The 20,338-nt window shown below is 43.0% G+C and overlaps 1 protein-coding gene across 1 annotated transcript in view; it reads left to right on the forward strand.

The window, feature by feature from the left end:
• The window catches only part of dip2bb (disco-interacting protein 2 homolog Bb), a 41,599-nt gene that overhangs the window by 15,253 nt on the left and 6,008 nt on the right, over positions 1-20,338 (forward strand). Inside the window, exons 2-34 of the mRNA XM_047339350.1 lie at positions 296-367; positions 2,575-2,727; positions 6,477-6,602; positions 6,717-6,910; positions 7,038-7,101; positions 8,178-8,315; positions 8,496-8,516; positions 8,916-9,035; positions 9,653-9,850; positions 10,067-10,158; positions 10,371-10,481; positions 10,577-10,700; positions 10,897-11,006; positions 11,491-11,593; positions 11,684-11,748; positions 12,116-12,209; positions 12,296-12,415; positions 12,520-12,634; positions 12,794-12,933; positions 13,809-13,945; positions 14,056-14,136; positions 14,260-14,387; positions 14,739-14,853; positions 15,009-15,210; positions 15,729-15,841; positions 16,654-16,734; positions 17,459-17,582; positions 17,682-17,803; positions 18,158-18,269; positions 18,875-18,984; positions 19,195-19,325; positions 19,439-19,607; positions 20,125-20,295. Of these exons, the coding sequence (XP_047195306.1) occupies positions 296-367; positions 2,575-2,727; positions 6,477-6,602; positions 6,717-6,910; positions 7,038-7,101; positions 8,178-8,315; positions 8,496-8,516; positions 8,916-9,035; positions 9,653-9,850; positions 10,067-10,158; positions 10,371-10,481; positions 10,577-10,700; positions 10,897-11,006; positions 11,491-11,593; positions 11,684-11,748; positions 12,116-12,209; positions 12,296-12,415; positions 12,520-12,634; positions 12,794-12,933; positions 13,809-13,945; positions 14,056-14,136; positions 14,260-14,387; positions 14,739-14,853; positions 15,009-15,210; positions 15,729-15,841; positions 16,654-16,734; positions 17,459-17,582; positions 17,682-17,803; positions 18,158-18,269; positions 18,875-18,984; positions 19,195-19,325; positions 19,439-19,607; positions 20,125-20,295 (3,956 nt within the window). The remainder of the gene's footprint in view (positions 1-295; positions 368-2,574; positions 2,728-6,476; positions 6,603-6,716; positions 6,911-7,037; positions 7,102-8,177; positions 8,316-8,495; positions 8,517-8,915; positions 9,036-9,652; positions 9,851-10,066; positions 10,159-10,370; positions 10,482-10,576; positions 10,701-10,896; positions 11,007-11,490; positions 11,594-11,683; positions 11,749-12,115; positions 12,210-12,295; positions 12,416-12,519; positions 12,635-12,793; positions 12,934-13,808; positions 13,946-14,055; positions 14,137-14,259; positions 14,388-14,738; positions 14,854-15,008; positions 15,211-15,728; positions 15,842-16,653; positions 16,735-17,458; positions 17,583-17,681; positions 17,804-18,157; positions 18,270-18,874; positions 18,985-19,194; positions 19,326-19,438; positions 19,608-20,124; positions 20,296-20,338) is intronic.

Here is a 20,338-nt window from a genome sequence, read left to right on the forward strand (position 1 = left end):
GTTTGAACAGGTGGTGATTTATCTCATTCAGACACATCAGAGAAAGTAGATCAGTACAGAGGTGTTGAGTTCATCATCAAACGATGGAGAGAATACTTGAATGAGTCTTGTTTCTTTTAGATATGATCTCACTGTCTGTGGTGCGGGTTTGTTTTATCAAGAGAAAAACAAATGTGCCTCCTTGTAATGTGGAATGGGGAAAAGACTGACAACAAGATGTTGCTCTTTAAAGTGTTGCGTTTAAAACTTTGCTTTTTCATATATCAGTCTGTAAAAAATGTGTTTCTGTTTTCAGGTGACATTACACAGAAGGGCTACGAGAAGAAAAGGACCAAACTCCTGGCTCCCTACGTCATCCACACTCCAGGTAAACCTGTTATGGAAGTTTTCTGGTATCTGGTGAAAGGAGAACTCAGGCAGCAGCTGATGTCTTATGCAGAAGATTTTAATGTAGACTTGATGCATCATTGAGACCGGAAGGTGCAACAATATAACAACGTCAACAGAGTAACATGAGCAATTGTCACCCCCAAGTCTGAAGATGTCTCCCACAGCATCCCCATATTTCTCCCTCTACTTGCGTCACCCATTCAAACAGCACATCCATGAAAGGCTAGAATTGCTGTCACTCTCTATGTTACATGTAGGTGTTTGCATCCTATTGGACAGTTAAGCCTAAAGTATGCATAACTAAATCACATTGTGTCCTTAAGTCTTGCCCCTGGTGAAATACGCAAAAGAGTTGAAGTTGGTGAGAGTTGAAGTTGGTGCTTCTCCGTCTGGTGCATGTGAGTTAGATATGAAAGTCCCTAAACTCGACACTACAATGCACTGTTGGGCCTTTATCTATAACCTGACCTTGGGTACTGCTTAGAGAGAGAAGGGAGTGTGTGTGTGGAATTAGATAGTCACTATTCTCCTGTACAGATATAATACACAATATACATTATATACATAATATATAGTGGCATATACAGTAATTTGTGAGGATGGTCAAAAATTCCTCAACAAAACCCACATGTGCTGTGTCCGAAATCACCCACTCACCCACTAACCCTTATTTCACTGTATAGCGACTTCTATGTAGAGGACAATATAAGGAGCTCATCTGCAAAAGAAAAAAACACTTTCAGACACAACATCATTTTCGCAGGATTATGACGTACAACTACAACACAACGTTGGCTGGTAGAAAACCCACAATTAATTTAAAATACAAAGCATTACTACCTTCCTCGCGCATTTACATTTGTACGACAGGTCGGGCTGTTCCTGCTCTCCTCTCTCCTCTCTCCTCTCTCCTCTCTCCTCTCCACCTTGAGCGCAATGCATGATGGTATATATTGCTCGGTTTGTGACCATTGGTTGTACACTTCTTTTCACCATCCATCGTGGGAAATGATGAGTCCACTATATATGGTATACAAAAATACAAAGCACTACGAAATAGCAAACTCACTAAATAGTGGACAATATAGTGACAATATTAGCAAACGTAACATCTCTCTGTTTTTGTCTTCTCTGGTTACAGCATATTAAAGAGCACTATGTTAAAACCAATAAGAGAAATGTTTTGTCTGGTTCTGATTTTCATTGATTGTCAGTGTCTGTGACAGGGTTACATAAATTCAGATGGCTGCCTGCTCTCACTCACGATGCTCCATAAACCTTGTTGACAATGTATTTTTATAACAATGGTTATTTCAACCTGGGTCTTACACTGTTTATGTACTTTACAAACAACATCCTAACCTGACTGCATTTCATGATAATTGTGTGACATGTGAATTAGACGCACAGTTAATGTTCTGTAGTGGCTGTTTCTCTAAATGTCCCTGGGAGATGACTAGATGATGCTCACTGCTGCCTCCTAGTGGTCCCTACCTCTCACCAATGATTGGACATAAATCCTAATGAAGCACTGGTGTATTTCTGCAGGGCTCTTAGAGGAGCCGCAAACCACTAAACAAACTGCCGGTTAGTCTGAGGTCCTCGGTACAGAGAATTTGGCCAATTTCCCTGTGAGAAATTATCATTGGCTGGTGTAGTACTGTGCAGTTCTTTAACTGGGACTGGTTTGCATGACTCAGTTTTTACCACACAGTATTGCATATAGTAAAAAAAAAAAACATATACATGATAACAGAGGTAGCCTATACACTTAAATTCCAATAAACCAGCTGTCGTTGCAATTTATCAATTCAATCATTCACTGGTCTTTGAAATACATTTGGGATAAAACATTTTAATATGTATTATCGTTACTATTATTCATAGTTAAAACAACAATAAAACAAATACTTGATAGAAAAAAAAGAACAGAAAGAAAAAAGTCAACCGATTGCAAAACAACAAGTCAGTCTTTTCAACAAATACACATCTTTCAGATTTTTTATGAAAACACATCTCGTTTTGCTTCTTAATGACAAAGGTTTAGTGAAGCTCTTTGGCTCCTTGAGGTCCGCTGAGTATTTTTTCAGGAAATTTTGACATTGTGTTGAAGGTAAAGGCAGCGGTTACAGTATTAAGTAATTCCTATTCATTTATTAATAAACCTTTTATTTTCTTTCACAGTGGAGCCTCCCCCTCAGAATGACGTGCTGCCTCCCCCTCCCAGTTCTTCCTCCAGCCACGCCCCTCCTCCGTCCAGCTCGTCCCGGTACCGAGAACGTCGCTCCCGCAGAACACATCGGGGCGGAGGAACCAGGGATGACCGTTACAGATCAGGTCAGCAAGAACTCAAACATTGCAAGACTCAAATTGTAAAGCACCTCTGATGCACCAGACACTGAAATGTAGTATCCTATGATGAGTTTACAGACCTCAAATTAAACTACACCGACTTCACTTGTTTAGCCAGCCTATTTTTTAGCTTAGATGTGTGTGTGTGTGCATGTGTGTGTGTGTGTCGTGCAGCTGGGGAGCCCTTCAGTGTGAGGAGCCTCGCTCTGTGAAAGCAGAGTGATGTCACTGCCTGGCTATGTGTGAGAAGGCTGTGTGGAGAACAGGGGGGAATACTGATCTGGTGGGGAAAACCTGACACTGGCGAGGTTAAAGACAAACAGCAGTAGAGCAGAGGTGAAAGAGCATGTGAGAAGAGTTATTGTGTCTACTGAGCTGACTCTGAAAGCATCCTCTCTCCAGATCGGCCCGCACCCCGCTGTTTTGGTGTCGTAATTCTCTCCTCCTGCTCGCCTTTCCAATGTGAAACCCCCCCTCAAACTTCGGCATGATATAAACCAGGCGGACGAGAGTCAATCTCTTAAACTGGAGCGCGATGGAGGATTGTCTGAAGATGTTTCAGTTGTAAAAAGAATCTGAATTGGAGGATGGATTAGAGCTGGGGAAGTTGAGGGAGCTGGACTTTAAAGGCAAAACTAGTAGGTGGAGGAAGATAACGGTTTGTAAGGAGTTTATTAACAAGGTATTTGAATGTGCACAGGCAGCTGGATATCAGGGTCCAGGACAGGGGATTGTTCCAGGTGTCTTAGTTCCAGAGTCCAGACTTAACCGACAGATAGTTGAGTCCAAAAACAGTACCTAGACAGGGAGCCAGGTGATCGTGTGCAGAACAGGTATTAGCAAGTAGAGTAATAAAACTTCTTAGAGAGAGACCGAAGAGACTGTAGCGTGTCTGCCACCAACGATCTGGTTTGAGTCCTGTGGGGTGAACCGGTTCTTATGCTGGATCTGGTTTATGGTTTAAGGAGCAGATTTGGCAATATGGCTCAGGAGTAGAGATGAATAGGAGGGAAAACAGGAACCCACGCCCAACCAGACACACACAAATACAAGCACAGACAACACAAGGAGACCAAGGCAACAGGGTGTAATTCCAACGAAATCAGTCAAGGCACAATTTACCAATAAATGGCAGAGCAAGGAGGGGCTGTGCTGAAATGTACTGAAAGAAAGTAGTGCAGCTTTGTCTTGGGTTTCCACAGTTCAGTGTAAAAGTAAAGTTTTGTCGGACTGATGGGTTGAAAGAAATGTCCTGGAGGAGACGAGCATCAGACAAGGACGAGAGAGATGATGAGCAATTTGTCATAAAATGAGTGTGCCTTCCATTTGACTGTGTCCACTATGTAGTACAGTTCAAGTGGGGAACTGGAAGGTTATCAGCAGTCAAGTGTCCGAAATCACTCCCCTCTTCGTTCATTCACTACTCCTCATAAATTACAATAAGTACTAGTTAGAAGTTAACTGAGTTTCCACAACATAGGAGTAATTATCATTTTGCTGCATCGATGTAGTAAATGGTAAATCCACTGTATCTAAAGACATATTGCACATTTAAATGTGATTTTGAGCTATGAACTAAATGATATCACTGTACTGTGATGAAACACATTCATATCGGCATTCATATCAAATTTCTTACCACTTTTATAAACATTTGACAATTCATGGGTTGAGCACGGCTCGACACGACACCCAGTGTTTCCATCCATGTTGGACCTTGCAACACTAATGTTGACATAGAGTTTGGTGGTTCTCACACCAGGAGGTTTATCACCTGAGTCACGGCCAATCTGCTGTGTAGCTTTGCATATCTGTGATACTCCATCTCAGTTCAACAGAAAGTGATTTGCTTTTTATATCTGTCATTTAGCCTACATTCACTTATATAGATGGCTTGACCAAAACGATGGAAACAAACATGATCATAAGATTGAATCAAACTTACATTACATCAGCTTTCATGTCAATTAGTTAAAAGTTAAGGAATCACCAAAGTGATCACCTTTCATCTGGATGAGGCAAACATGATCCATACCAGACTTCATGAAATCAATCCAATATGTTGGTTGTCAAGGAATTTTGCAAACATTTTGAAACAACCAAATGACGGCGCTGACAGACTGAACCATGTTGTCATACACAGAACCATATTGCTAGAAAAGCAAAGAGGTGAGAAATGACAAAACACTGCAGCAATAAGAAACAGGGGGAATTAAAGAGCTTATCGCTGTAGAGTCATTTAATTGCCTCTTATCTCCTGTAGCTTCCTCCAGTTCTTTCTACTCTGACTCCACCTGTCAGCACTGACTTCCCTACAATACACTGTTGACTGTTTATATGATGCTCCTGTTTCTAGGGATTCGCCAGAGATTAATCTGCTGAAAACTATTCCACTGACTCAGATTCACAACAATGTTAGATTTTGGCCTTTGGCTGCGTGTGTCAAACACACCTCATTCCTGCCTATAGCCACGGAGTCGGCCCTCGCTCTCCCAGACGTGTATGAGGACTCGGCCTCATCTGACGCTCCCGTGTGAGTGTGGACAGCGGCCCATTATGAGGGGAGATGATTTAGCTCGGAGCAATCTGCTCAGCAGAGAGCTCACTTATGTAATCATGGTCCCCACTGCTGCAGTGTAATGAGCTGTGCTGGATTATTTATTTAAATGTGTTGATGTCTGAATGGAAATAATGTCCCCAGAGTGAATAGATGGGGTTTGTCAGTGAGTGGGCTTTTGTTGCACATGTTTCGCTTTGCAGTCTGAATGTGTGGCTGCTCACATGCTCATTTTCTCTATTTGCTTGTGGGTGTCATCAATTGAGAGAATCCCTGCATTAATTACTTGGTGTAATTGTGTGTGCATGTGGAGGAGAGTGTGTGGGCTAACAGTCATCCTCTCACGATTTTCTTCTGACTCCTTCAACTATAATATTTCCTTCACATTTTATATGAGGTGTCGTCTTAAATGAAAGCTGACTGAAACTAATATAGAATTCTGCTGTTAAAGAATACCAGTAAAACCCAAGAAGTTAAATCTTTTATAGTCAGATAAAGCAATGTTTACCTGTTAATAGTATCTATGAGCTGCAAGCAGATCAGTGTTTTGTTTTCTCAGTCTCAGTTTACTAGATTTCAATATTTATAAGTAAAATTGTATATATATACAGTATATATATATATTCAAGGTAGATAGCGCAGCAGATTTTAATGTTCTTCTATTCTGTTCAGATTTATCTTGCCACAAAAATGTATTATTTTGTTGTTTTTTCCTTTGCTTTATCTACGAGATAAATAGAAGACTTTTTACATTTTGTAGTAAAGCTGGTTTCTTTACCTGCATTTTAACTGGAGGATCCATTCAGTTAGTAAGCTAGTTTCCAGGCCCGGGATTCATTTGAGAGAATAGACTTTCTGGAGGTCGAGTTGGGATTGACTGAATTATATGATTCACAGATCAGTGAAATAATTCAAACAAATAACAGCTACATTGAAGCACAATTTGGGAAAACATTAAGACAAAAAATACTTTGGGTTATAGCAAAAAAATCTCTCAATAAAAACAGATCCTTGACTCTGTCTTGTGGTCAGTATCTCTTGCTGAGTGAATTTAAAAATGTTTAAAGATTTTTATTTTATTGTTAATTTCATGGTTTCCTTGTTTTTATTCAGATCCAAAGCCACCAGGACAAAGCTATCCCTAACCCAGAGTGTGCATTGTTCTCTGTCTGTGCAGATATCCATACTGAGGCAGTACAAGCTGCCCTGGCTAAACATAAGGAGGAGAAGATGGCACTGCCCATGCCCACCAAGCGGCGCTCCACTTACGTCCAGTCTCCTATTAATACCCGTACACCACCAGGTTGGAGAAGGAGGACAATCCTCCTGTCCTCTTAAGACATGTCTACAGACACATCTGACCTTTAACCAGAGGAATACAGGGCTGAAAAGTCATACTTCTTTCTCTTTTATTTAGACTCTTCATCAGATGATGAAGATGAGACATCTGTGCGCAGGCAGTCATCACTGGTGGCTCCCCAGCACTTGGTCGGTCCCAACCTGCAGAGCCCAGACGCTTGGATCAACCGCACCGTCCAGGGCTCCTCCACCTCGTCCTCGGCCTCCTCCACCCTGTCCCACGGAGACGCCAAATCGCAGCCTCAGAGCCAAGCTCAGCCTCAGCCCCAGTACAAACCGCAGTACCAACCTCTGTTTCAGCCGCACTACCAACACCAGCCTCAGCCTCAGCACCAGCCTCAGCCTCAGCCTCAGCCTCAGCCTCAGCCTCAGCACTCAGCCTCAGCCTCAGCACCAGCCCCGCACCACAGCTGTGACAGACATGCTGGCTCAAAGTCGCATTGGTGAGATGCTGTTGTTAATTGTATTAGTTCAGCAGTTTCCATTGCAAAGTTTGCATCTTTTCTGCCTGTACTCCAGATTCCTCCCACGGTCCAAAGACATGCAGGTTAGGTTTAGTGGAGACTCTAATCTGTAATAAGCTGGTGTCTTGTCCAGGGTGTACCCCGCATCTCGCCCAACATCAGCTGACCCATGACTCGCAAAGTATATGCAGTATAGCCATAGACTGTATATAAAGATGGATGATACATCTCTACTTCCTCCCACTATCCAGAAATGAAGCCTAAATAGCTGGTACACAATCGCTGCCATCCTTCTCTTTTGGAACCACAGTCTGCACAGTAGCCATCGGGGGATGGAGGCGTGGTCACAAACTCACACCGATTCAGCGCGTGCACAGCGCGTCAGTCTCATCTGTCAATACTTGATGTTTTGCCACATTTTTATAGCATCAAATAACTAATTAAAACCGAACTTACCAGAACAATTAGCAAATGAACAAACATCAGTCAGATGAGAACGGCCTTAAGTGACGAAGCCATCTTTGAGAAATATTTTTTTTACACTTTTTAGTTTGGTCTATGTCCCATCAACTAACATGGAGGAGGCAGGGCTTATAACCTATGCTGCAGCCAGTGACCAGCGGGATGCTTTGGCTTCACGTTTTGGGGAGCAGTCATGTCATGTCCATCTTTATATAACAACTATGGGTATAGCTAATGGATCGATAGAAAAAAGCAATAATTTAGGAATATTAAATCCATTCATTTGTTTCTGCCACTCTCATTACATTTCATTAATCTTTGGTACACCTGCTTTGAAGGGATTTTCAGAATTTTTATATAATATCTGACGTTATATGTTGAGCTGTGGTAAATCTATGCATCTACACATCGAAGGAATTTATGTCTACATGAATCATATCTATGAACTTTGGCAGATTTGTATATGTATGCTGGAGTCTAGCACGTTCAAATACCGTTCAAACATTCCAGTGTGTAGTATTTTAAAGTCAGCTGAATCATAAGATTAGCTTTGATCACACCCTCTCCCATTGCTCCCCCTGCAGTCCCATCAGAAAACAGCGCCCCGCCTCCAGACGTTACAGCTGTGGCCCCTCCAGTCAGGGGCCCGCGGGTGGACCTGACCTCCAACGCTGTGGTCCGGGGGATGAGCCGCGGGCAGAGCCGCTCCAGCATGATGGAGACTGCGGATGGTAATGGCCACACCCCACAACAGTTTTTTATTTGTTTGTGTGTCTCTGCAGGAGCTTGTGTGTGTCTGGCTCTTCTCTCTTCTCAATAAGTGCTGACTTCCAACCATGACATATCATTAATCAGACTTTACTGCTTTCTCTCTCCACCCTGTCACTTGTTTATTTCACTGGCTGATACAGTAGGAAGAGGTAATACGCAGAGTAAGGAAACTCTTTAATATATAATGTCCCTCTGTGATGTTGCTGTTCCACCCTTACTCGCCCTCTTGTTTATAATGATAATAGGAAAAAAAATGCAACAAACACAACCTAAAATAAATCTGCACGTGTGACCCTAAACCCCAAACCCCCAAAAAACCCTCACTTCTCGTCGTGTTTTCCTCGTGTTGTTTCCACCTAATGTGAGCCTGCTGCTGTTCATCCCGGAGAATTACTACAATCAATTCAAGACAAACTTATGTCAACAAATCTCTACAATATCTTCTATTTTGGGATGAAGAGCAGCAGACTGGGAGATGTGAAGACGTTCTAACAGGTAGTGTTTTCCCTGTGTTTATGAACCGTCGTGTGTGACTGTGTCTGTCCTGCCACTGCTTGTAGGGGTTCCTGTGAACAGCCGAGTGTCCACTAAGATCCAGCAGCTTCTCAACACCCTGAAGAGGCCGAAGAGGCCCCCGCTCAGCGAGTTCTTCACCGACGACGCAGAGGAGATAGTAGAAGGTACGCTGCTTCCTCAAACACTTCGACCACTGTGATCACAAGGTTCCTCTGTACTTAGTTAAGTTTTGTCCATTTTTGCAAACCTGCAGCCACAAAGCTCCGTACCAGACCTGACCCTGATTAAACACACACGCTACATACACACTAACTTCTTGCCTCCTTGTCCTGTTTTGGTGGCTTAGTTGTGTTCTCTGGAAACTATCTGTCAGCTGTCGGCATGTTTCCTCAGCGAAGACGTACCTAGCTTGCGGCCATCAGAAGCTTATGGTTTCTGGCACTTTTCACAAGCAGCAAAGCCACTGAGAAGGGGTCAAAGATGGTGTCGTAGGCTTTCACAGCGAAATAAATCCTTGCCGCAGACTAGGCTTTATATAAGCAGATTTAGATGTTAAAAATACTGCACAATAATTTTAATTTCTTATTTCTCCGCTGCCTGACTGCGTTTTTTGTTCATTTCTAGCCATAAATATATATATATATAAATATATTTGTATATGTAACACGCCTGTACCCGGAGCAGGACCATGACGGATGGAAGTGTGATTTTTCTTTGTGTAATTTAGTTTTCATTCTGTGGCATCCATATTGGACCTCATGTTCTGTTGTCTCTGCCATAGTGCCACAGCCAGACCCAAACACACCCAAGCCGGAGGGCCGTCAGATCATGCCAGTGAAAGGAGAGCCTCTGGGCGTGGTCAGTAACTGGCCCCCAGCCCTGCAGGCAGCACTGGCCCGTTGGGGGGCCACTCAGGGGAAGAGCCCCGCCCTCACTGCGCTTGACATCACAGGCAGACCGCTCTATACACTGACTTATGGTGAGGCACACAACTGTACCATTTCATATGCAGAAGCCATGGAAGGATGTTTACAGTGTCAAATCAAAGCCAAGTTAACTGTATTAAACAACTGAGTCATACATTTTGTACTGGAAACTGATATTGCTGTGTTGCAATTTGTTTCTCTTAATCTTGTGCCATGAGATTTCTGTTTTGCTCAGATTCTACCTCCCCTGTCCACCTTCTGTCTGTTAGGGAAGCTGTGGAGTCGCAGTGTGAAGCTGGCGTACACCCTCCTGAACAAGCTTGGCACAAAGAACGAGCAAATCCTCAAACCTGGAGACAGGGTGAGACGGCACACACACACACACACACAAGCATAGAATACATACACACACATACTGGCAAAGTCATACGGTACAGAGGAATTAAACTTGAAGTACTCACGGGCAAGAAGATTACTAAGACTGCTTTATCTACAGGGTTTGCACACATAAAGACACATTTTCGTCTTTATAATCTCACAAGAAGCTAAATGTCAAGTTGAATGTCTTTGCAGGTGGCGTTGGTTTACCCCAACAGTGACCCTGGGATGTTCTGGGTGGCCTTCTACGGCTGCCTGCTGGCGGAAGTTATTCCTGTTCCTATTGAGGTTCCACTGTCACGCAAGGTAAGACCACCATCAGAGGAACAACACAACAGAAATAGTTGTGAATGTATACTTGTGACAATTGTGTGATTTCCTGTGTGTGTGGTGTGTTACAGGACGCAGGTATCAGCCAGGTGGGCTTCCTGTTGGGCAGCTGTGGGGTTGGGCTGGCTCTGACCAGTGAGATCTGTTTGAAGGGTCTGCCCAAGACACCCACAGGGGAAATTCTGCAATTCAAAGGTCAGCAACTTGTTTTTGTCCCTGGAGTTTTAGAATCACCACAATGCAAAATGCATAACATGTTTATCCAGTAAAAAAAAATTCTCTATTTTTCTTTTATGAAATACTGTAGGTATAATGGCTAACAGTCAAAGTTACAGGTGAATTTCTGACTATTTTGAAATAGTTTATTTTCCCTGATGCCTTTCTCTGATAGGCTGGCCTCGACTTAAGTGGGTTGTGACGGACTCCAAATACCTGACCAAACCCTCCAAAGACTGGCAGCCTCACATCCCCACCGCCAACACTGACCCGGCATATATAGAGGTTACTTTGGTTTCATTCTATTTTTAAGACTATAATGTTGAACTGTATTAACTATTAACTATATGCTTATTAGTAAGTTTATCTTTAAGATGATAAAATCTCTTTGAATTGCAACATATGCTTGTTTGATGGAGTATTTGGGCCTTATTGAAGAGAAAAAAATCCATAGATTTTGAGAATAAAGACCTAATTTTATGAGAAAAAGTCATAATATTTCGAGAATAAAATAAATATTTGACTTTATTTTTGTAATATTTTGACTTAATTCTCGAAATCTCCGAATTATTTTCCCTTTACATGGCCCAAGTTCTCTTTTGTATATAAAACTAGAGCAGGCTGTTGTATTGGAATAGAAGCTAATTTAATTTTTTGGGAGCTTTAAAACTTGACCATTCCATCATCCAGATCTGATATGAACAGCCCAGTGTGTCTGTGTTTGCACCGGTATTCACCTGTAAGCTCTTGTGTCTCCTTCTTTGTGTAGTACAAGGCGAGAAAAGACGGCACGGTTGTGGGTGTGGCGGTGTCTAAAGTAGCCATGTTGACCCACTGCCAAGCACTGACCCAGGCCTGCAACTACTGCGAGGGTGAGCACACAGACCTGCAGTGTCGTTATGAGCCTTGATCCGATGGATTCTTCCATGTCTGACGTCACTTCTGTCTTTCTTCCCTTTCAGGTGAAACATTAGTGAATGTGCTGGACTTTAAGAAGGACATCGGCCTGTGGCATGGTGTTCTCACGGTGAGCATGTGTAGACGTACTCTATGTTTAGGTGCATTTGACGGGGTAGCTCACTCAAGAAAGATACTTTTTTGTTGGAATCATGAATTTTTATTGAAATGATTCAGCATTACATAGCATTTAGCATTCTTTTATTATGACACAATAAACGAAACTACATTTTCCCGGCTAAGGGTTAGGGTTACACTACACTTTTAGTCACAAAGCCAGTAGGGTGGACTGTTTGTTGAAAGTAGGGTTTAGTCTTTAATTTGTTTTACTAATTTGAGTGGGCAGTTTAGTAGAATGTCATAATTTGGGCCTCTACCATGCTGTGTTCAAGTATTATACTGTAGCTGTTTCATTTTATTTTATTTGTTATTTCCAGGCTGTGATGAACAGGATACACACCATCAGTGTTCCCTATGCAGTAATGAAGGCGTGTCCTCTCTCCTGGGTACAGAGGGTCCACATCCACAAAGGTAAATTCTGCTGATTTCTCAGCTTGAGGAGCAACAACTAAAGAAATGTATTTAACACGCGTAATGTCACTTTTACTCCCGTGTAGCTCGTATAGGTTTGGTGAAGTGTCGTGATCTCCACTGGGCCATGATGGCTCATCGGGATCAGAGAGACACCAGCCTCGCTTCGTTACGGATGCTCATTGTAGCTGATGGTGCTAACCCCTGTGAGTACTTCACATGACCATAAAGTGCTGTGAAATAAAGACCTTTTCAAACTGTACAGATCTGATGATGCAACATATTGAATCCACCAACTCTTACTCTTCAGGGTCGGTCTCGTCCTGTGATGCCTTCCTGAACGTGTTTCAGTCCCACGGCCTGAAGCCTGAGGTCATCTGTCCCTGTGCCACCTCCCCTGAGGCCATGACGGTCGCTATACGCAGGTACAACACTAACTCATATTCCCCTTTTTTTCTTATCTGCAAGTTCTGTAATGAATGGGAATGCACAACACACATATTTGATGTTGTGTTGTGCATGAGATAAGGAGAATGGATGGGATGAATGGAATTGTTGATCAACCTCCTTCCTCTCCTGTGTAGACCAGGAGTACCGGGCGCACCCCTCCCCGCCCGTGCCATTCTTTCCATGGGCGGCCTGAGCCACGGTGTCATCAGGGTCAACACAGAGGACAAGAACTCCGCCCTGACTGTGCAAGACGTGGGTCACGTCATGCCTGGAGGTGAGAGCAGAAGGAAAGATCAATAAAGATAGGTGCTTGAGGGGAAATCTGACATGAGCTATCAGATCAATGAGCAACTGAACTACAGCTGCCAAAAAGATCATAAATCAGTAACTGTATGTTGTAACATTATTTGAAATGTATTGGTTTGGTATTGTATTCGCAGCCCCTGAATGCAACATAAAAAAGCTCTCGATTGAACTAATACAATAAATTACGATTTATTTGGCAAAATAATCATGGTATGCTTTGTAAAATATACAAAATTATCAAATATGCACAGTTTCCAGGATGATGTTGATGATGATGATGATGTTTTTACTGTGTTTATGACTCTGTCAAATACTCAGCCTGCATGAGGTTCCAAGACATCACAGATAGAAATAACACAGATGCAGCACATACATTTTTAAAGAGTTTTCAGGCTTTTATGTCTACAACAAAATCAATAATCATAATAACTTTATTTATTTAGCACCATTCAAAAACAGCTGTAACAATGTGCTTTACGAAGAGGACAATTAAAAACAAGAAAACGAACAAGAAAAAAATATAGACTTCTGATAAAACATAGCTATTGTATTTTTTTTCAATATCAAAATGAAATAACCTATCCAGTTGTTGGTTGTTTGTACCCCAGAATAGAATCCCATCATAGTAATACCTTATAGTCTTCATCTCTACAAGAATTTTTACATTTACTTTCCTCCTGAATATCTTTGAACCTGCCAACCTCAACAGAATATCAGCTTTCAGTTGTGCACCTCAAGAGCGTTGGCCTCTAGATAGCCACGATAAACACGTGTGTGCATTGAGACCTGGGCTGAGAAGTACAAAACCATCAGTAACTATTGTCTAATTGTTGTGCTCTCCAGCTCTGATGTGCATCGTGAGACCTGACGGGCCTCCTCAGCTCTGTAAAACAGATGAGATAGGAGAGATAATCATCAACTCTCGTGCTGGAGGCACCATGTACTACGGTCTGCCCGGAGTCACAAAAAACACATTCGAGGTATGAGAGCAGAGGCAAAACTCAAACCTGCCTGCAATGATCTCATAAAATCAAAAGTAGAGGATTTTTCTGGGTTATAATTCCATCCTCTGTGTCTGTGTTGTGTTCAGGTGATACCAGTGAACAGTAACGGAGTTCCCATCGGAGAGATTCCATTTGTGCGGTCCGGACTCCTGGGCTTTGTCGGCCCCGTAAGTAGACCTGTTTAATGAGAAACTCCAGCCGACCTGGAAACCATCCTCCTCGATCTTCAAATGGATCTGTGCACTTGATCGTGTAATGACCACGCTCCATGTGCTCCCCGCTCTTTACAGGGCAGTCTGGTCTTTGTGGTGGGGAAGATCGAAGGTCTGCTGATGGTGAGCGGGCGGAGACACAATGCTGATGACCTGGTGGCCACCGCTCTCGCCGTGGAACCAGTCAAGACTGTGTACCGTGGGAGGTGAGAAGGAATTCTGCTTAATTCTTCTCATGTAGAGAGATGATGAGCTCTTCTGTGGTGTGAAGTGTGACTCCAAAGTTATCCATACTGACATCTAGTGGTACAATGGAAGCACAGCAGACTCAAACATAGCACAACTTGATGTGTTGTCGATGGAAAATCATTAAAAATATATTTCACCGCAAATGTTTAATTCAGTAATTATCTACTCACCACTGGGTAAAGTGGAGGTGAAGTGTTTCAGTCCATAAAACACTTTTGGACTTTCTGTGTTGTGTGTGTGTGTGTGTGTGTGTGTGTGTGTGTGTGTGTGTGTGTGTGTGTGTGTGTGTGTGTGTGTGTGTGTGTCAGGATCGCGGTGTTTTCAGTCACAGTGTTCTATGATGAGAGGGTAGTGATTGTGGCGGAGCAGAGGCCTGATGCCAGTGAGGAGGACAGTTTCCAGTGGATGAGTCGAGTGCTTCAGGTAAGTCACATCATCACCCTTCAAGTGTTTATATTAGGAAGCAGCTTTTCTTCAAGTACTGTAATCCATCTCCTCTGGATGCTGCTCCATCACAGAGTTGAGCTGAAGGACGTGTATAATGAAGAAACAAACATTATTTTTGGTTACCTCTGCAGGCTATCGACAGCATCCACCAGGTGGGCCTCTACTGTCTGGCTCTGGTACCGGCCAACACCTTACCTAAAACACCCCTGGGTGGCATCCACATCTCCGACACCAAGCAGTTCTTCTTGGACGGCAGCCTGCACCCCTGCAACATCCTCATGTGTCCCCACACGTGTGTCACCAACTTGCCCAAGCCGCGCCAGAAGCAGCCAGGTACACATATGATCAAATGGAGACTCCAACATTGCAGTTTTAACTTGTTACGTTGAGCTCTCTGCCTGTGTACGATTTCCTCGTGAAGTGACGCCTGAGTTACTAACTGAATCCCAAAGGAAAGAGAGAAACTGCTGACTCAGGCCTGCGTGCAAGAGTGGGACTGAGTATAAAGTGTTTTGTGAAAAAAAAGAGCCTGGTCAGTAGTTTTACATAACGCACACGTAACATTTTCTAAATTTGGACAAAGTAATATTCCTGCCACGTTGGCCGGGAAGCTGTCACACAATTGGAAAAAGTCACAAAATCCGCACATTTTAATTCAATCACATTGAACAGAGTGTGATAAAAACTTCATTCTGTTTTTTAATTTGACTCCTTATTATTTATACCAAATTCATTTTGTGATCTCTTTCTGTGAATTACACCTGTGGTTGATTCTGGCAGGATCATTATTCTTTCCTGTCCTACTCTTCCCTCTCTCACTCTTTCTTATACACACTTTCCTTCTCTTGCAGTTGGTGTAGGTCCTGCATCCGTCATGGTGGGCAACCTGGTGGCAGGGAAGAGGATTGCACAGGCTGCGGGCAGGGACCTCGGCATGATTGACGACCAGGATCTCGTGCGGAAGGTTAGTGTGACTATGAACATTTTAACAAATATTCAACCAATCACTAATTTTGAATCTGATAACTTTTTAACCACATTTTCTTAAGAGCCACTTGTATGTTCTTAATAAGCAGCTGGGAACACAATCAGTACTTTAGCTTAAAGTGTATTATGGGGGTAGATAGTGACATTTGAGAACTCACCACTGCCAATGTAACAATGGCACAAGCTCAGCCAGAGCTCACTTCTACAGATGTTTAAAAAAAATCTGGACTCTTCTCTCTTTTTCCTCTGGTCTCTCTCTGGATGTAGCTCTGTATGTGGCCCACAGTGATGGTAAGAGTCACGGCCCCTTCTGGCATCTTCCCCAAACCCTTGTTTACTCTCACCGTGCTCTTATCTATAGTGTATTGTGGTTGTTATTTTTTTGTGCTTATGTCAAAATGTGGGACAAGTAAAAAAAAAAAAAATGCAGTGCATGTTTTTGTTATTATTTTAAATGCACCTTCTGCAAATATCCCTTGTTTTACTGCAGACGTACCCTTTCACATCCTTAGTTATTGTTCATTATAATAAAAGCTGGATTGGCAGGGGAGCATGTGGTATAAATTGTTTGCACGTTGGCAAGAGATCATTTACGTCAAACGGCTGTCTGCTGAGGTCCGCAGTCTCTGAGCTGCACTTTTTGTTCTGTCTAGGTGTGAATAGGTGTGATTCCATCAGCACAAACCTCTCCCTGTATAACCTCTTCATGGTTGTGCTTATGATGTTTATTTAATCACAACCTCACATGTACAGTTTGCACATCTAATTGCTTTTCTCTTCCTATCACAGCATCAGTATTTGACGGAGGCTCTACAGTGGAGGGCACAGACGGACCCAGACCACGTCCTCTATGTTCTTCTCAATGCGAAGGTACCATACCCAGACTTCACAGTTCACCACTCCACAACCCGCCTCCACCCAGCACCTCCCGTCATGTATTGTCATTGATGCTGCCGGGGTTCCTTTAGCTGCTGCTCTTTCTTCCTCACTCTGCATGAAGGCTCATAGAAGGACAGGGAGGTCCCAGAACAGAGTCATACCACCAAATATAACTTATTGCAATTAATGAAATCAACTTAGTTTTCTCTAAAGTGCTCCTGACTGAACTGGTGAATACAGTTCTCATTTCATTTATCTATTTGTTTAAAAGGTCGACACACCTGAATTAACAGAAACTCCATTAAGATAGCAATAGCATCAAGTGAGAGTTGACAAGACACAAGCAGAACAGAACAAAACCACAAGACATTAATATGGTGATACACACAACCACAACAACAAATACCAACACAAACCACAACAGACACTTTGGGCAGCGGGCAGAAGAAGTCCGCTTTAGGTAGGGTTACGATAACAAGAGTAAAAAAATAATCAAACTAGAAACAGTAGAATGCATACCTCCACTCTTACAGAGCAGTATACTTGGCTGAAGGAGCTGGATCCGAGAGGGATTCCAGTTCTCTCCTCTTGTAGGTCCGCTCAGATGTTTAAATTACTTTGGTTTTAACTTGAGTGCACAGAAATAATGTAAAGATACCACGATGTGAATTACATTTTGTGTTTCTGAACCTCATTATTTCTTCCTGTCCTCCAGGGTGTAGCGGTCAGCACAGCGTCCTGCGTCCAGCTTCATAAGCGAGCTGAGAAGATCGCTGCAGCGCTCACAGAGAAAGGCAGCATCAACACCGGAGAGAACGTAGTTCTGCTCTATCCCCCTGGTAGGCTCCACTTCCAGCTTTCTCCCATTGATTATTGTTCATCGTGGACGGTTATCTCTCCTTCTTTTAATCGACCTTTGTCCTCCATCTTTCTCTCAGGCATTGATTTGATAGCAGCCTTCTACGGCTGTCTTTATGCTGGATGTGTTCCTGTCAACGTCAGACCTCCACACCCTCAGAACCTAGCAGCCACACTGCCTACTGTTCGCATGATTATCGATGTAAGTGTATGTGTGCTCTTTTGCACATGCACCTGTGTGGTTATCCATGCTCAAGGGTTTGTGAGTCCCAACAAAATATACTGCACTTCACGTGAAAGTAACATCATAATGTTTCCCTGAAAAGTTTTCCATCTTTAAAAATCATTTTAGTTGATTTATTTTAACAGATCAGCTCCCAAATAACTTTCAAAAGTCAACATCTGGTGTCAGCCTCAAAAGGTTTCACCCAGGCTAAGATAAATCATAGTTTGTACAACACAACAGTGCATTTTATACGTGCTTAGACCTGTTCTGTAACTTTTGACCATTTGTAGCAGCTTCTCTTGTTGAATCCTGTTTATGTTTGGTCACCAGGTCAGTAAAGCTGCGTGTATCCTCACCACTCAAAACCTCATGAGGACACTTCGCTCTAAGGAGGCTGCAGCATCTGTAAACATTAAAACGTGGCCAATAATCATCGACACAGGTAAGATATATAACATATATAAGATATACAGCAGCAGAGCGGACATGTTGACTCAGGTCCGGCTGTGTGACAGTGAGCCACATTGCTGTGAACCTGAAACTGAAGCTACTAAATGGAACTTAGCTGTCTTTCATTTTATTATTTACATCTGTGCGTATTACTCTGTGACATGTCAACATGTTAGTGAAACATTAATAAAAAACAGGCTCCTTAGTAGTGAGTAGTATAGTGAGTGTAACGTGCACAGTTGTGTCAGGAACATTCATATCAGTTATTACAGAGTGTTTGCTGTAACACAGTTTCGACATTAAGCCAAACAGGAAGTGGGACATTTCTCTGCAATGTCTCCTCCAGTTATCATCAATACTGCTCAGTGGTTAGATTTATGTTGCTGCCTTCGCTGTGGTTTGTCTTCCCCAAAAGAAAAGTACTTGAATAAGTTGCACAACCAGTAGATAATATCTGATTGACATACAGATATCACTGAGCAATAACTGTTGGTGTGAGATACACCTGGCAGTGATAACATTCTCTAGTGTCGGTTGCTGATTCATTTTATGTGTATTTTGTTATTCGTAAAACATTCACCGTTCGTGTTCCTGCAGACGACCTCCCGCGCCGACGGCCTCCACAGATCTACAAGCCGCCCACAGCGGAGATGATAGCTTATCTGGACTTCAGTGTGTCCACCACAGGCATGCTCACTGGAATCAAGGTCAGACACATGAAATCAATCTTCAAATATTGTGGTCCACCTGCTTATACACAGCTGCTGCCATTTTCAATGTCTCTCACAATTCCCCTTATCCATTGGGTCTCTACACCTTTTAGAATATGAATCACAAAAATGTTTAGTGTTAAAACTTCATTTTTCATCTGTGAGGTTTTCCTACGATGGTCTAATGTGTCTTCTTGTTCGTGACAGATCTCTCACGCAGCAGTCAGTGCACTTTGCCGCTCTGTAAAGCTGCAGTGTGAACTCTACTCCTCTCGCCAAATAGCCATCTGCCTGGATCCTTACTGCGGCCTGGGCTTTGTCCTGTGGTGCCTCGCAAGGTACAGAAAACTGTCCCCCACCAAACTTCACCCACTTTATGCACCCATGTTTTTTCTCTGAGATGTTTCTCCTCTACTCCTTCACTTGTTCTCCTGAATCTCTCGTCTCACAGTGTTTACTCAGGTCACCAGTCCATCCTGATTCCTCCCTTTGAGTTGGAGAGCTGCTTGTCTCTGTGGCTGAGCACGCTCAGTCAGTACCGCGTTAGAGACACCTTCTGCTCCTACTCTGTCATGGAGCTCTGCACTAAAGGACTGGGCACTCAGACTGAGTTACTCAAGGTAAGAGCTGCACACAAAAGCTCCGTTCAGAGTTCATAGATGAGTCCGAGGTCACTGTGTGTGTGTAGATGTAAAGAGGGCAGTCAGGAGGGGCTAAATGAATAACGATTTCACCAATTAAAAAAAATCTATAAATCATTATGTGGTGATTAATGTTTCTGTTGTGGCAACAAACTAATCAATGTATTGTCACTAAGAAGCGTAAAAATACATTTTATTTATTGCGAAACTTTAGTGGGTCAGAGGACTTCAGCTGAGTAGATAGTTCTTCATATGTGGCCCAGGACACATGTGTGTCCCAGACCACCTCGGGATGTGGTTTGAGTTATGGGATCTCAGGACATTTGGGGGCGTTCAGACCTGTAGTTAGAGCTGACCACTTGTGATTGGATCCCTCAGGACAGATGGAAATACCAGATCTAAATGGGTCAAAGAGAAACGTTAATCACAACAAATATGGATTCTTTAGAAATGAATTATCGCTCTGTGTGTGTGTCTGTGTGCGTGTGTGTTTCAGACTCGTGGTGTGAACCTGTCGTGCGTGCGGAGCTGCGTGGTGATAGCAGAGGAACGCCCTCGCCTCACCCTCACACACTCCTTCTCCAAGCTGTTTAAGGACGTGGGGCTGTCACCCCGAGCTGTCAGCACTGCTTTTGGTTCCAGGGTGAACCTGGCCATCTGCCTGCAGGTATACCAGCCACACACAGCCCGGCATTACGTAGACACACACT

Source organism: Hippoglossus stenolepis, chromosome 3, assembly GCF_022539355.2.
Source record: "Hippoglossus stenolepis isolate QCI-W04-F060 chromosome 3, HSTE1.2, whole genome shotgun sequence".
Classification (NCBI taxonomy): Eukaryota; Metazoa; Chordata; class Actinopteri; order Pleuronectiformes; family Pleuronectidae; genus Hippoglossus; species Hippoglossus stenolepis.